The 12071-nt window shown below is 44.1% G+C and overlaps 2 protein-coding genes across 2 annotated transcripts; both read right to left on the reverse strand.

The window, feature by feature from the left end:
* Positions 1-1582: 1582 nt before the first annotated feature.
* On the reverse strand, positions 1583-4696 carry LOC123116666 (wall-associated receptor kinase 5-like). The gene is made up of 3 exons (XM_044537599.1): positions 3811-4696; positions 3105-3245; positions 1583-2700 (listed from the first exon to the last, which is right to left on the reverse strand). Exons 1-3 carry the CDS (start codon positions 4694-4696, stop codon positions 1583-1585), a joined length of 2145 nt encoding a protein of 714 aa, XP_044393534.1.
* A 1884-nt stretch (positions 4697-6580) lies between these two features.
* Positions 6581-9941, reverse strand: LOC123116667 (wall-associated receptor kinase 5-like). The gene is made up of 3 exons (XM_044537600.1): positions 9056-9941; positions 8346-8486; positions 6581-7969 (listed from the first exon to the last, which is right to left on the reverse strand). Exons 1-3 carry the CDS (start codon positions 9930-9932, stop codon positions 6705-6707), a joined length of 2283 nt encoding a protein of 760 aa, XP_044393535.1. The 5' UTR covers positions 9933-9941; the 3' UTR covers positions 6581-6704.
* Positions 9942-12071: the final 2130 nt, after the last annotated feature.

The raw sequence follows: 12071 nt of genomic DNA on the forward strand, positions 1-12071 counted from the left end.
GTTCGATATTTTCTTTGTCCGCTCGGCTGGGCTTCTAGCCGGGCCTTTGTGTGTTTGTATGTCTATACATGGGAGCCCACATAGGGGGTAAAAAGCAGCAGAAAAAAAACATTTGGGCTGGGTAAAACATTTAAGAAAAAAAAACATTTGAACTCACAACCTCACGGTGATGTAAAATATTGTGCTACCAGCCTAGGTGAATGTTTGATCTGAAAAGCAATGTGGTCTAATCTACTCCCTCCATTCCTAAATAATTGTCTTTCTAGAGATTTCAACACATGACTACATACGGAGCAAAATGAGTGAACCTACACTCTAAAATATGTCTACATATATCCGTATGTTGTAGTCCATTTGAGATGGCTAGAAAGACAATTATTTGGGAACGGAGGGAGTATTAAATAGTACCACCTCGCCTTTTTACATCCAATCCTTGTAACTTCTATAGGTCTATCATTTTTCAGGGTATCAAGGAGTCATCTCGAAAATCAATAAGTGAAGGGTAAAAATTGACTTCCGGCTCTCTAGAGAGGATTTCAACCCGACGTTTCGACGTGCAACCAAAGAAATAAAGAAGGAAAGGATTTGAGAAGCTAATTTGGAAGTGAATGAATAATAACGAAGATGCATGCATGTTGAGCATAATATTGACTTATTGAGAGAGCGCGGGACCTTGGGGATTATAACATGCACTTGTGCATTAAACATATATGTGGGTCAATAAAATACACTAATCAATATTGCATTCACGAAAAAGGGTTTCCCCGCTTTATATATAAAGCATCACCACAACATCGAGCAAGAAGATACAAACGCATGCCATCAATATTGCAATTTTATCAATTCTCTCTCTCTCTCTCTCTCTCTCTCTCTCTCTCTCTCTCTCTCTCTCTCTCTCTCTCTCTCTCTCTCTCTCTCTCTCCTGTAAGCCAATTTGCTGGTATTTCTTTTTTGCAAAAGCATTATCATGTTTACTCATTAGCGAAGCATGGGCCGCAAGTTGAACACTGCATATATCCCCCCACACAAAAATACACAATTTTGTTAGACGTTTTGTAAAGATGGTCGGCTTGAAAGAACAATTCTTCCCCATCTTAGGGACATTTGACTATACTTTTTTTTTGAGAAAAATAATAATTGGATTAGGAGTATCGGAGTGATGAATTTTTTAGCATGTTGTAACACATGACATAGATGTAATTTTTAATATTTCTGATGTTCTTTATATTAACATGACATTTGATAAATAGATCAAAAGTTTTTCCAAGAAAAACATTGTCAATCAGTTCAATTACTCCAAATCATACCCCATGTCCTAGGCTCTACATTGTGGTCCTCCAATTATGCATATGTTTTGGTAATCAGCGTTTGTTGTCCCTTGACATAGTTCGTTGACCAAGCAAATCGTGTTCATAAGAACTGATATTTTTATCCCGTTGCAATGCACGGGCATTTGTGCTAGTACTAAAAATAGTTCTAAAAAAGTCTGATATGAATTCCGTTATATAGCTAGGTACGTCAGTCCAAAAAAACAAGCATCTGGTGGCTAGGTAGGGAAGAACTTGTGCCTATATTTCGAAGGTTACAATGGCCCCGCTTCATTGTCCACCTCCAACTCATGGTTTTTCTTCATTGACATCTTGCCTCTCAGGAGCTGCAGCCTATGCACCACTTCTTTCATGGTAGGCCTCTCCTCACCTTTGTGCTTCAAGCATGCCCTCGCAAGGGCGGCCACCTCACTGATCTGTCTATCATTACCTTCCTCGAGAATTTGAACATCGACGATCTCCATCATAGTGTTATCTTGTAGCCTTCGAACGAAGTGGTAGCACAAGTTCTGCTTTTCACCCCTGGAATTGAGGAAGATTGGCTGCTTCCTAGTTAGGAGCTCGGCGATTATCACACCAAAACTGTAAACATCGCTCTTCTCAGTTAGCTGGCATGTATGGTAATATTCAGGATCCAAGTATCCAAATGTACCCTGCACCGCCGTGACCACACAAGTTTCGTCGATGGAAATGGATCGTGAAGCACCAAAATCTGCAACCTTTGCGGTGAAGTTATCCGTCAAGAGTATATTGTCAGATTTTACATCCCTGTGAAAGATTGGTGTTGCAGCAGCGGAATGGAGGTAAGCAAGAGCGCTTGCCGCCTCGCTAGCAATCCTAATACGATCGTGCCAGGTTAATAAGCTTCTAGCACTCAGCTGATCACCATGAAGAAGCTCAGAGAGCGTGCCGCTGGAGATGAACTCGTACACAAGCAAAGGCACCTCCGACTCAAGGCAGCATCCATATAGTTTTACCACGTTTCGATGATGGATTTGCGACAGAATGGCAAGCTCGTTCACGAATTGATCAATCTCTATTTGATCGACCATTTTGGATTTCTTTATGGCCACTACACGCTGATCTGATAAAATTCCCTTGTAAACGGTACCATGCGCTCCGAGGCCTAGAATGCGTGTGGAGTCAAAATTATCCGTTGCCTTTTCCAACTCATCCAAGGAAAATATTTTGCTGCTATGTGTGGCACTTTCATCGGATGAGTTCAATTGCTCCAAGAGAAGGCCGTTATTTTTCCTGAAGTGTGCTTTCCGAACTCGCTTTTTAGTACTTCTCTTCCACTTTTGAACCAACAAAACTGAAATTGACGCAAGAAACAGAACTCCAATACCAGAGCTTAGTCCAATAACAACTCCTACAAAAGTATGCATACATAATAGTTAGAGGCATACAAGTTTCCCTTTTTCTATGTAACTACTTATCTTTTGTTTGTTTGTTGCCAGTGATAGTTGCAATTGCATTGTTTTGTTTTTTAGAATCAAAGGACAAACACTCTTGTCCCAGTCTAAGTTAAAGCAAAAAAGAAATTCCGTCCGTGACAGAGCATAACAGTGACAACTCTGCTGCTCCCACCAAAACACAAAATATTTACCAGATTACACAACAGAGTATAACAGTGACAACTCTGCTGCTCTGACTAAAACACAAAATATTTACCAGATTACACGACAGAGATCATTTTTCAGAATCTAAAACGGTGCATCATTGGTTGTAACTTGTAAGATGAATAGAGCAAAGTGATAACTTCTGGTGGTTTACCTATAAACCGGTTGGTGCAAGTGTTTGTTTCATTTGAAAAATTGCTGCCGAAAGGACATGAACATTGGTAACCTCCAGCTGTGTTTTCGCAAGATGCAGACTCAGGGCAGGGGCTTGGACTGCGCTGGCATTCATTGACATCTACAGTGAAAATCAAACAAAATACCTGTCCCACGTGAGTATTTCGAAGATAATATAATAAACAGATACAAACATTGGATTATCATTAGATTACAATAAAATGACACTTATCTAGAATTCTTCTTTTTCAGTTAACTGGGCTGCAATTCTAGTAGAATGAATACTACTACATCTAGTCAAAGTGATAGGTTGAGCAAGGTAAGTCTAATACTCCATATAACAAATTGATCAATATTAGATGAGGGCCATAGATTGTTAGTATAGTTGTTTCTTGTACTTTTTCCTTCTTTAGGCAGTTGGTTCTATATTTTCCATTTACATATCCATCTACAGATCTAGTACTATTACAAAACTGTTTATAGAAGTTGATTGGCAACCCCCATCAACAAAGAGACAAATCCACATAGTCTAGCCCCGGATTTACCTCTCTATTTAAATTTTTTGCATACTTGGGAAGGAAAAATATTATTACAGGCACCTGTCCATTGAAGAAATCATTTTTCTAGATTGCTCTAAAAGAAATCTACGAACTAAAGATGCATACGGAGCAAGGAGAGGAACTTGCCTGTGCATCCGCCAGAGAGGTAAGGATTCCCTTGGTATCCGATGGAGCAGTTGCAACGATACCCCGGGCCATTGGACGAATCCACACACACGGTGTTTCCGCCACGGCACGCATAGGAAGACATGTTTGTGCGTGCCGCCTCACATGTTGCATTTCCAATCACCCAGTCAAGCACCACCGGCTGGCGGCCGTTGTAGGTATCATTGAACCTTGTGGTTGTTACATAATCGGAACTGAAGATAAACGCCTCAGTTTCCACCAAGCCGGCATAGCTGCACGGGTTGAAGTACCAACTATTTGTTTCTCTTGTTTTATTGACATAATCCACATCGTAGAAATAGACGTTGTAGCCCATTAAACCCTTGGGAACAACATTTTGGCAGCAGCCAACACCAACGCACGAGCCATTTGTGAGGTCTGCTGGGCTCCCACATACCGATACACATCCTGTTGCATCCCTTGTCATGCCGTTGGTCTTGTAGATGTATCCAATTGTGTTGCAACCAATGGTAACAAAGTTGTTGTCCACGTTTGAGAATCGATAAGGCCAACTTAATTCAAATTCCCAAATTTTGCTATCCATTGTTCCTGTACTAGGATTGTAGCAATATGATGGGATGCGCGATAAAGCTCGGGATTGACCACGGGACAGCGATATGCTTACAATCTCCCGTCGCAGAAGGAATGGCTTGTCATTTCCATCGACGGACCTGCTGCAGTTGAGCTCAAAGCCTTGGTCCATGGCACAGCCAATGCCGATGCCGAATGGATAGGGGATCTCGACATTGCCGCAATGTGTTTTGCATCCGTGGTCAGGTTGTGCTGCTGATATAGACGCTAGGTGCAGCATGACCGCAACGGCACCGAGCAGTAGCACTGACGCCATATTATTTCTCTGAAAAGAAAACAGTCACTTGTTAGCTGCCATAAAAGTTGTAATTGGAAATTCCTATAACTTTTTTTTGTTAGACATACATTCTAGAAAAAAAACTGAAAATAGTAACAGGATTGTAATCTTGCAAGGGAAAAGCTTCTCAAAAATCTTGGTCAGATATTTCGTATGCTTGATATTAGACACGTGTACTAGAGGGAGTATATTCATCGTTTTCTTCATATTTGCAAATTCAAGAATGTTTCTTGCTTTTGGATTAGATAAACTAAATTGGACACTTATAAGAAAACATTGGTCAATTTTAATTGCTCAATTTGGATGTGAGCTATATCTACAGAGCGTTGGGAGGCAGGGAAGCGAGCGAGTGCGGGCATGGATGGCGCAAGTTGGAGTGCCGCTGCAGGATGCGGCGTCGATGAGGCGGAAACGCGCTGGGGAACCGAGGGTCCCATGTGGCAGTGTGCCGGACTGCTGGGAGGGAGGCTAACTGATCTCGCCGGTGGTGCAGAAGAGGAGAAGAGGGGAAGTGAAGAAGGCAAGAGGTCCAGTGACATCTCACTCAAAAGAATAGGAAACAGAATCTTTCAAAAAAAAAAAGGAAACAGAAGGAAATACTGCTGCTGCTACTACATGAGACTTTGCACATTACAGCTTAATTCTAGAGAAACATTAGTATATATTTATTACTACTAGATCATACTAGTATGCGTGTACTACAATTTGTTCTGTTGACACTCTTCAAAGATATGCTACACAAAACCAAGCTGGTTTGACATGAACTTTACCAAGCTAAAGCAGAGCGATGGCCACAGAAACCACAGAGCTAGCTACTTGGAGCAGCACGAGGAGCGTGAGTAGTAGGAGCAGAAGTGAACTCCGGAAATCCAGTCATCTCAAACTGAATTAATTACCTGGGGTAAAAATGGCCGCCGGCCAAACGGAGTGAAGGAAGCACGATCGATGTGATCGAGGTGCCGTGCCGTGCCGGAGACCTCCAACTGAAGCAGGGACCAAAAGGAATGAATGGAATCTGGTGTCAGGAAGAATGGGAAGGGACATTGGTTTTTGTCTGATAGAGGTGTGAGTGTGACTGACAACATTTTCGACATGGTGGCTCCTTTTGAAATGTTCAACATGGGAGACTTGGTTTGCCACAAACACACAAACACACACATAGACTTGGGCAAAACTCCAGCCAACTCATGACATACGAAAGCTGACAAAGGAAGAAAAATAATCTAGTGAGTTTTCTCCCATTAACTTGTTCATCTGAATATTAAGGTTCTTGCTTCGCCAATTGCTTACTTTTTTCCTTTTCATTTTCATTATCAAAAAACGAAGTGTTGGCTTTTGAACGGGGCGTAAGGGGAGCGCTGCGTGTAAGGTGGAGCCGAGTGCAAATCATACGACAATGATACAGTTTGCATATACTTTCTGGAACGCCGGCCGCCGCTAGCTCAAACGCCGGCCGGAGAAGTTTTCTGATGGCTCTGGCAGTGATGGGCACATATATAATTGCCTGGTTTTTGGATTCCAGTTCCATTGGAAAATGACAGAAAAGAAAGGATTCAGCAAGCCAAAACATAAATTTGGGAATTGAAGGAGCAGCTGTTTATTTGTTGGCTAGTGTCTTCTGAAACTGCACACTAATGCATCAGACTTGACTTGCTCAGGAACTACTAGCAGAGGCGACCACTACAAATGCAGGAGGAGATGGCCAGGAATTATTCGGAGCAAATATCACAAAACATTAACTATTAATGGCTAGAATTTCACAAAACCATACATTTTTTGGGGGTAAGTTGTTTCACTGAACAGAGACCTTTCAGATTACGACGTCTGACACTGATTGTCTCTGACACCCCACACTAGCCTGACATATATCCCAATCAAATATAAATTGCAACTCGAAGATTGAAACATAAGTCGTAAATCAAAGCACACCAATCCAGTGGCACATAAAAGATGTTGCTATGACAAACTAAAAGAGTCCCATTTAAATTCAACGAGGTATGTCGGTCCAGGAAACAAGCTCCTGCTCCATAGTGTAGCATCTGGTGACATCCTGAGCTGAATGATTGGCAGCCGAGAAGAACTCACCGTGCCGTGGGCCGGAGCTAGCGCTGAAATAAGTGGAACAGTTTGAAGGCAACAATGGCATGGCTTCACCCTCGCTCTCTAGCTCGTGGTTTTTCTCCATTATCATCTTGCCCCTCAGGAGCTGCAGCCTAAGCTCCACTTCTTTCATGGTAGGCCGCTCTTCTCCTCTGTGCCTCAAGCACACCCTCGCAAGGGCAGCCATCTCAGCGATCTGTCTATTCTTGCCTTCCTCGATAACTTGAACATCGACCATCTCCATCAAAGTGTTATCTTGTAGCATTTGAAGAAAGTAATGAGATAAGTTTTGCTTTTCACACCGGGAGTTGAGGAAGACCGGCTTCTTCCTAGTGAGAAGCTCGACTATTATCACACCGAAGCTGTAAACATCGCTCTTCTCGGTTAGCTCGCCGGTGTGGTAATACTCAGGATCCAAGTACCCAAATGTGCCCTGCACTGCTGTGACCACACGAGTTTCATCGATGGAGATGGATCTCGAGGCACCAAAGTCTGCCACCTTTGCACTGAAGTTATCTGTTAAGAGTATGTTGGTAGATTTCACATCTCTATGAAAGATTGGTATTGCGGCAGCGGAATGGAGGTAAGCAAGAGCACTTGCCGCCTCACTAGCAATTCTGATACGATCGCCCCAGGTTAACAAGCTTCTACCACTCAGGTGGTCACCATGAAGAAGTTCAGACAATGTCCCGTTGGAGACGAACTCATACACGAGCAAAGGCACCTCTGACTCAAGGCAACATCCAAAAAGTTTTACCACGTTTCGATGACTGATTTGTGATAAAATTGCAAGCTCATTTATGAATTGATCGATCTCTCTTTGATCGGCCATTTTGGACTTTTTTATGGCCACAACACGTTGATCGGATAAAATCCCCTTGTAAACAGTGCCATGCCCTCCGAGGCCTAGAATGCGTGTGGAGTCAAAATTGTCTGTTGCCTTTTCTAACTCATCCAAGGAAAATATTTTAGTGCTATGTGTGGCACTTTCATCAGATGAGATCAACTGTTCCAAGACAAGGCCTTTGTTTTTCCTGAAGTGTGCCTTTCGAACTCTACTTTTAGTGCTTCTCTTCCACATCCGAACCAACAAAGTTGAAATCGACGCAAGAAATAGAGCTCCAATGCCAGAGCTTAGTCCAATAACAACCCCTGCAAACATATCCATATGTAATAGTTAGATGCATAAAAGTTTTTTTTTCCTTTTGTAGGTAACGACATTTCTTTCGTTTGTGGGTTGCTGGTGATAGTGGTGACTGCGTCATTTCATTTTTAAAATCAAAGGACTAACGTTCTGCTTCTAGTAAACGTAAAAGCAAAACCCGAATTTTGGCCGTGACAGAGCATAAAAGTGACAAGCCTCTTACACATTAGTACCAGCCAATGAAGAGAACAACAACTTTGCTGCTCTCACCAAAACACAAAACATTTACCAGATTAAATAGCAAAGATCATCTTTCAGAATCTAAGACGGTGCATCATCGATTGTAAGTTCAATAAAGCAAGGTACTAACTTTTGGTGGTTTACCTATAAAGCGATTGGTGCAAGAATTTGTTTCCTTTGCAAAACTGCTGCCAAAAGGGCACGAACAATGGTATCCTCCAACTGTGTTTTGGCAAGTTGCGGACTCGGGGCACGGGCTTGGACTCTGCTCACATTCATTAACATCTGCAGTGAAAATCAAACAAAATACCTGATCCCAACTTAGTCTTTCGATGGTAATACAAACATATATGAAGATTGGAGTATCAGTACATAAATATAAAGTGGCACTTGAACTAGACTTCTCTTTATAGAATTGGGTCACAGTTCTACTCGAATGAGTATCGACTATGAGTCAAAGTGAAAAGTTAAGCACAAAGGTATTTTTTAATCAATGATGCAAGTGAGATGGTATTCAAGATGAAAGGCAAGTGTAATGTAACAATTTGATCAACACAGGAATATATTTTAGTATATAATGGTTTGTTCTCCATTTCCATTTGTATAGGTTGTTGGTTACCAGTAATGTTTATCTACTATTACATAAGTATTTATATAAGTTGATCTGCTACCCCCATTGCTCAAGAGACATAATCCACACAATCTAACCCCTGATTTGCTTTTATTATTCTGATTTTGTACATGCTTCAGAGAGAAAAAAAATGCTATTATACACATCTGTCCATTCCACAAATCCTTTTGAGACAGCTGTAAAAAAAACTAAAAATGCAAGCAGAGGAAGGGGAGGAACTTGCCTGTGCATCCACCAGAGATATACAGATTCCCTTGGTATCCAACGGAGCAGTTGCACAGGTAACCTAGGCCGTTGGACGAATCCACGCACACGGTGTTTCCGCTACGGCATGCATAGGAAGACATGTTTCTACGGGCCACCTCACATGTTGCATTCCCTATCACCCAATCAAGCACCACCGGCTGCCGTCCCTTGTAGGTATCATTGAACCTTGTAGTTGTTACATAATCGGAGCTGAAGAAAAATGCCTCTGTTTCCACCAAGCCGGCATAGCTGCATGGGTTGAAGTACCAACTATTTGAAGTATTGACATAATCCACATCATAGAAATAGACATTGTAGCCCATTAAGCCCTTGGGAACGACATTTTGGCAGCAGCCAACACCAACGCACGAGCCATTTGTCAGGTCTTGTGGGCTCCCGCACACCGAAACACATCCTGTTGTATTCCTTGTCCTGCCGTTGGTGTTGTAGATGTACCCAATTGTGTTGCAACCAATGGTTATGAACTTGTTGTGCACGTGCGAAAACCGATAGGGCCAAGTTAATTCGAAACCCCAAATGTAGGCACCCATTTCTCTTGTACTAGAATTGTAGCAATACGTCGGGATGGTTACCAAAGCTCGGGATTGACCACGGGTTGCCGAGATGTTTAGAACCTCCCAGTAATTTATGAATGGCCTCTCGATCCCATCGGCAGTCCTGCTGCAGCTGATCTCGAAGCCTTGTTCGATAGCACAGCCGGTACCAATGCCAAATGGATATGGGATCTCTACGTCACCACAACGCGTTTTGCATCCGTGGTGAGGCTGCAATGATGATATAGATGCAAGGTTCAGCATGAGTACAATGGCACCAAGCACTAGCACCGGCGCCATATCAAGTCCCTGCAACTGCAATTAGTGTGGTCAAATTAAGCAATTGTCTGCTATGCTGAAGGAAAAAGAGAGCATCTCGAAAAAACTTCGATGTTATCACTTCTTAATTGTCTGAAAGTTGAAAGTGAAAACACCTGTGTATGCTTATGCTATAGAAACAACTGAAGTTAATAGCAGGGGTTGGATGGGTTCAAAGATTTACATCAAAGGAAGTAACCTTGCAAATAAAATGATATGCTAACCTTCTGGTCAAAACACAAGAGTAATTTTTTTACAGTAGACAAAACATAAGTATATTTTTATTTATAATAATATGTGGCTCCCGTGTCCCCACGCCCCATGAACGCCCCCGCGTCGCCCCCCGTAGGGCGGCTCGGGCAGACACCCAAGAAAACCTAGCCGCCGGGCCACCTCTATCCCCTTCCTCTCCTTCGTCGCCGCTGGAGGAAGCCGCCGGGCGAAGCGCCGAGCGGCCGACGGTGGTGGCGGAGGCCCTCTTCCTCCCGCGTCGGGATCGGGTGAGACGGGTCACCCAATGACGCTGGGGTGCTTCTCCCGGATTTGGGTCGCGGCGGCGCAGCGGATCGCCTCCGGCGACGGCACAGGGCGGCGGCGTGGTGGTGGGCAGCGGCGGCGGCGCTGCATGGCGACGTGGAAGAGCAGGTGGTGTTGGCCGATCGGCGCGTCCGTGCGATCACGACGGCCATGGCTACGGTGGCCGGCGGCTCAGCTGTACGGCGGCGGCGGGATGTGACTGGTGGCAACGGCGACGTCCGGCCTGGATCCTGGGGCGGCGGCCCTGGAAGGTGGTGGCAGGTGAAGCTCGGACCTCTCGCGGTGGCATGGCGTGGTGTTGTCCCTGTCCAAGGCGGATCTGCACCGGCGATCTGGTGGTTTTGGCTTCGGATTTGTTCGGATCAGAGACGGTGACGAGCGCGCGGGTTCCCTCTCGGTGGCTCTTGCAGCTTGGCGAGGTGGGGTGGTAGCCCTCCTCCCAGGCTCTAGTGGTAGCACACATAGGCAGTGGCCGGTGTGCCAGGGCTCCCACGGTGGTAGTGCTGTTATGGATGGTCGTGGGATCTGGGTGGCTAAATCTGGGGCTTTGAAGGCGGTCTGGATGGTGCACAAGTTGTCGATTGGATTTTCTTAGGACAAATCCGGGTGAAAACCTGGTCTTCGGCTGGTGGCCGGAGCAGGTGATGGTGACGCCCTTGGCGTCGTTTCCTTCATGGAGGCATCATCGAGGTGAAGCTCCCAACTCCTCCCGCTACCTCCAGGGGAAACCCTTGATCAGTTGATCGGATGATGGCGGCGCTCTTGTGTCATTTCCCCCTTGGGGGCGTCATTCTTGGAGGTGTGCATTGGCTCGAGGGACCAGTGGACGGTTTTAGCGGTGGAGCGGCGATTCATGTCACGCATCGATGATGTGGAGCCTCAGCGGCGTGGTGCAGCAGAGTCTCGACGCCGGAGGTGTGATGATGGACGTGCGTAGAAAGGTGGCATTGTCTGACGCCGTGGTGGTGTTGACGGCAGGCCTAGCAAGGTCGATGCATTAGTACCTGCTGAAGATGGATCAGCGTATGACGGCGGCGACGGTATCTGAGAGTGTGCCAAACTGGTGTGTGCCAGACCCGGCAATGTGGCTTGGTTGGGGCCTTCGGCTTTAGATGTTAGGCTTTGGTGCGAGGTTTGTTTGGTAATCGGCACCCCTTCATCAACTAGATGTAGAGGCCTTTGTAAATACTCCCTCCATTTCTTTTTAGTCTGCATATAAAATTTGGTTAAAGTCAAACTTTGTAAAATTTGACCAACTTTGTAGAAAAAAATACCAACATCTACAATACTATAGCTATACGGTATGAAAATTAAGTTCGTGATGCATATAACAATATTGATTTTATATTATGAATCTTAATATATATTTCTATAAACTTAGTCAAAATTAACAAAGTTTGACTTTGATCATGCAGACTAAAAAAACGGAGGGAGTAATTAATAAAATAACTACATGCATCATCCAGATGCAAAGGCCGGGATCATCTTCCTTTTAAAAAAAATATAATAATATGTAATAAAAAACGAAATATGCATCTTGCTTTTTGGCTGTTGTATTACGGCGCCTTGCAGAGAATGGTGAAT

This window comes from Triticum aestivum, chromosome 5B (genome assembly GCF_018294505.1).
Source record: "Triticum aestivum cultivar Chinese Spring chromosome 5B, IWGSC CS RefSeq v2.1, whole genome shotgun sequence".
Lineage (NCBI taxonomy): Eukaryota > Viridiplantae > Streptophyta > Magnoliopsida > Poales > Poaceae > Triticum > Triticum aestivum.

Bases quoted from the DNA above. Each gene is read 5' to 3' on its own strand.
- LOC123116666 (XM_044537599.1), bottom strand. From the start codon at position 4,696: ATGGCGTCAGTGCTACTGCTCGGTGCCGTTGCGGTCATGCTGCACCTA. The intron at 3,246-3,810 runs GCAAGTTCCTCT...TTTTCACTGTAG, and splicing joins CCTCTCTGGCGGATGCACAG to ATGTCAATGAATGCCAGCGC. The intron at 2,701-3,104 runs GTAAACCACCAG...ATACTTTTGTAG, and splicing joins TTGCACCAACCGGTTTATAG to GAGTTGTTATTGGACTAAGC.
- LOC123116667 (XM_044537600.1), bottom strand. From the start codon at position 9,932: ATGGCGCCGGTGCTAGTGCTTGGTGCCATTGTACTCATGCTGAACCTT. The intron at 8,487-9,055 runs GCAAGTTCCTCC...TTTTCACTGCAG, and splicing joins TATCTCTGGTGGATGCACAG to ATGTTAATGAATGTGAGCAG. The intron at 7,970-8,345 runs GTAAACCACCAA...ATATGTTTGCAG, and splicing joins TTGCACCAATCGCTTTATAG to GGGTTGTTATTGGACTAAGC.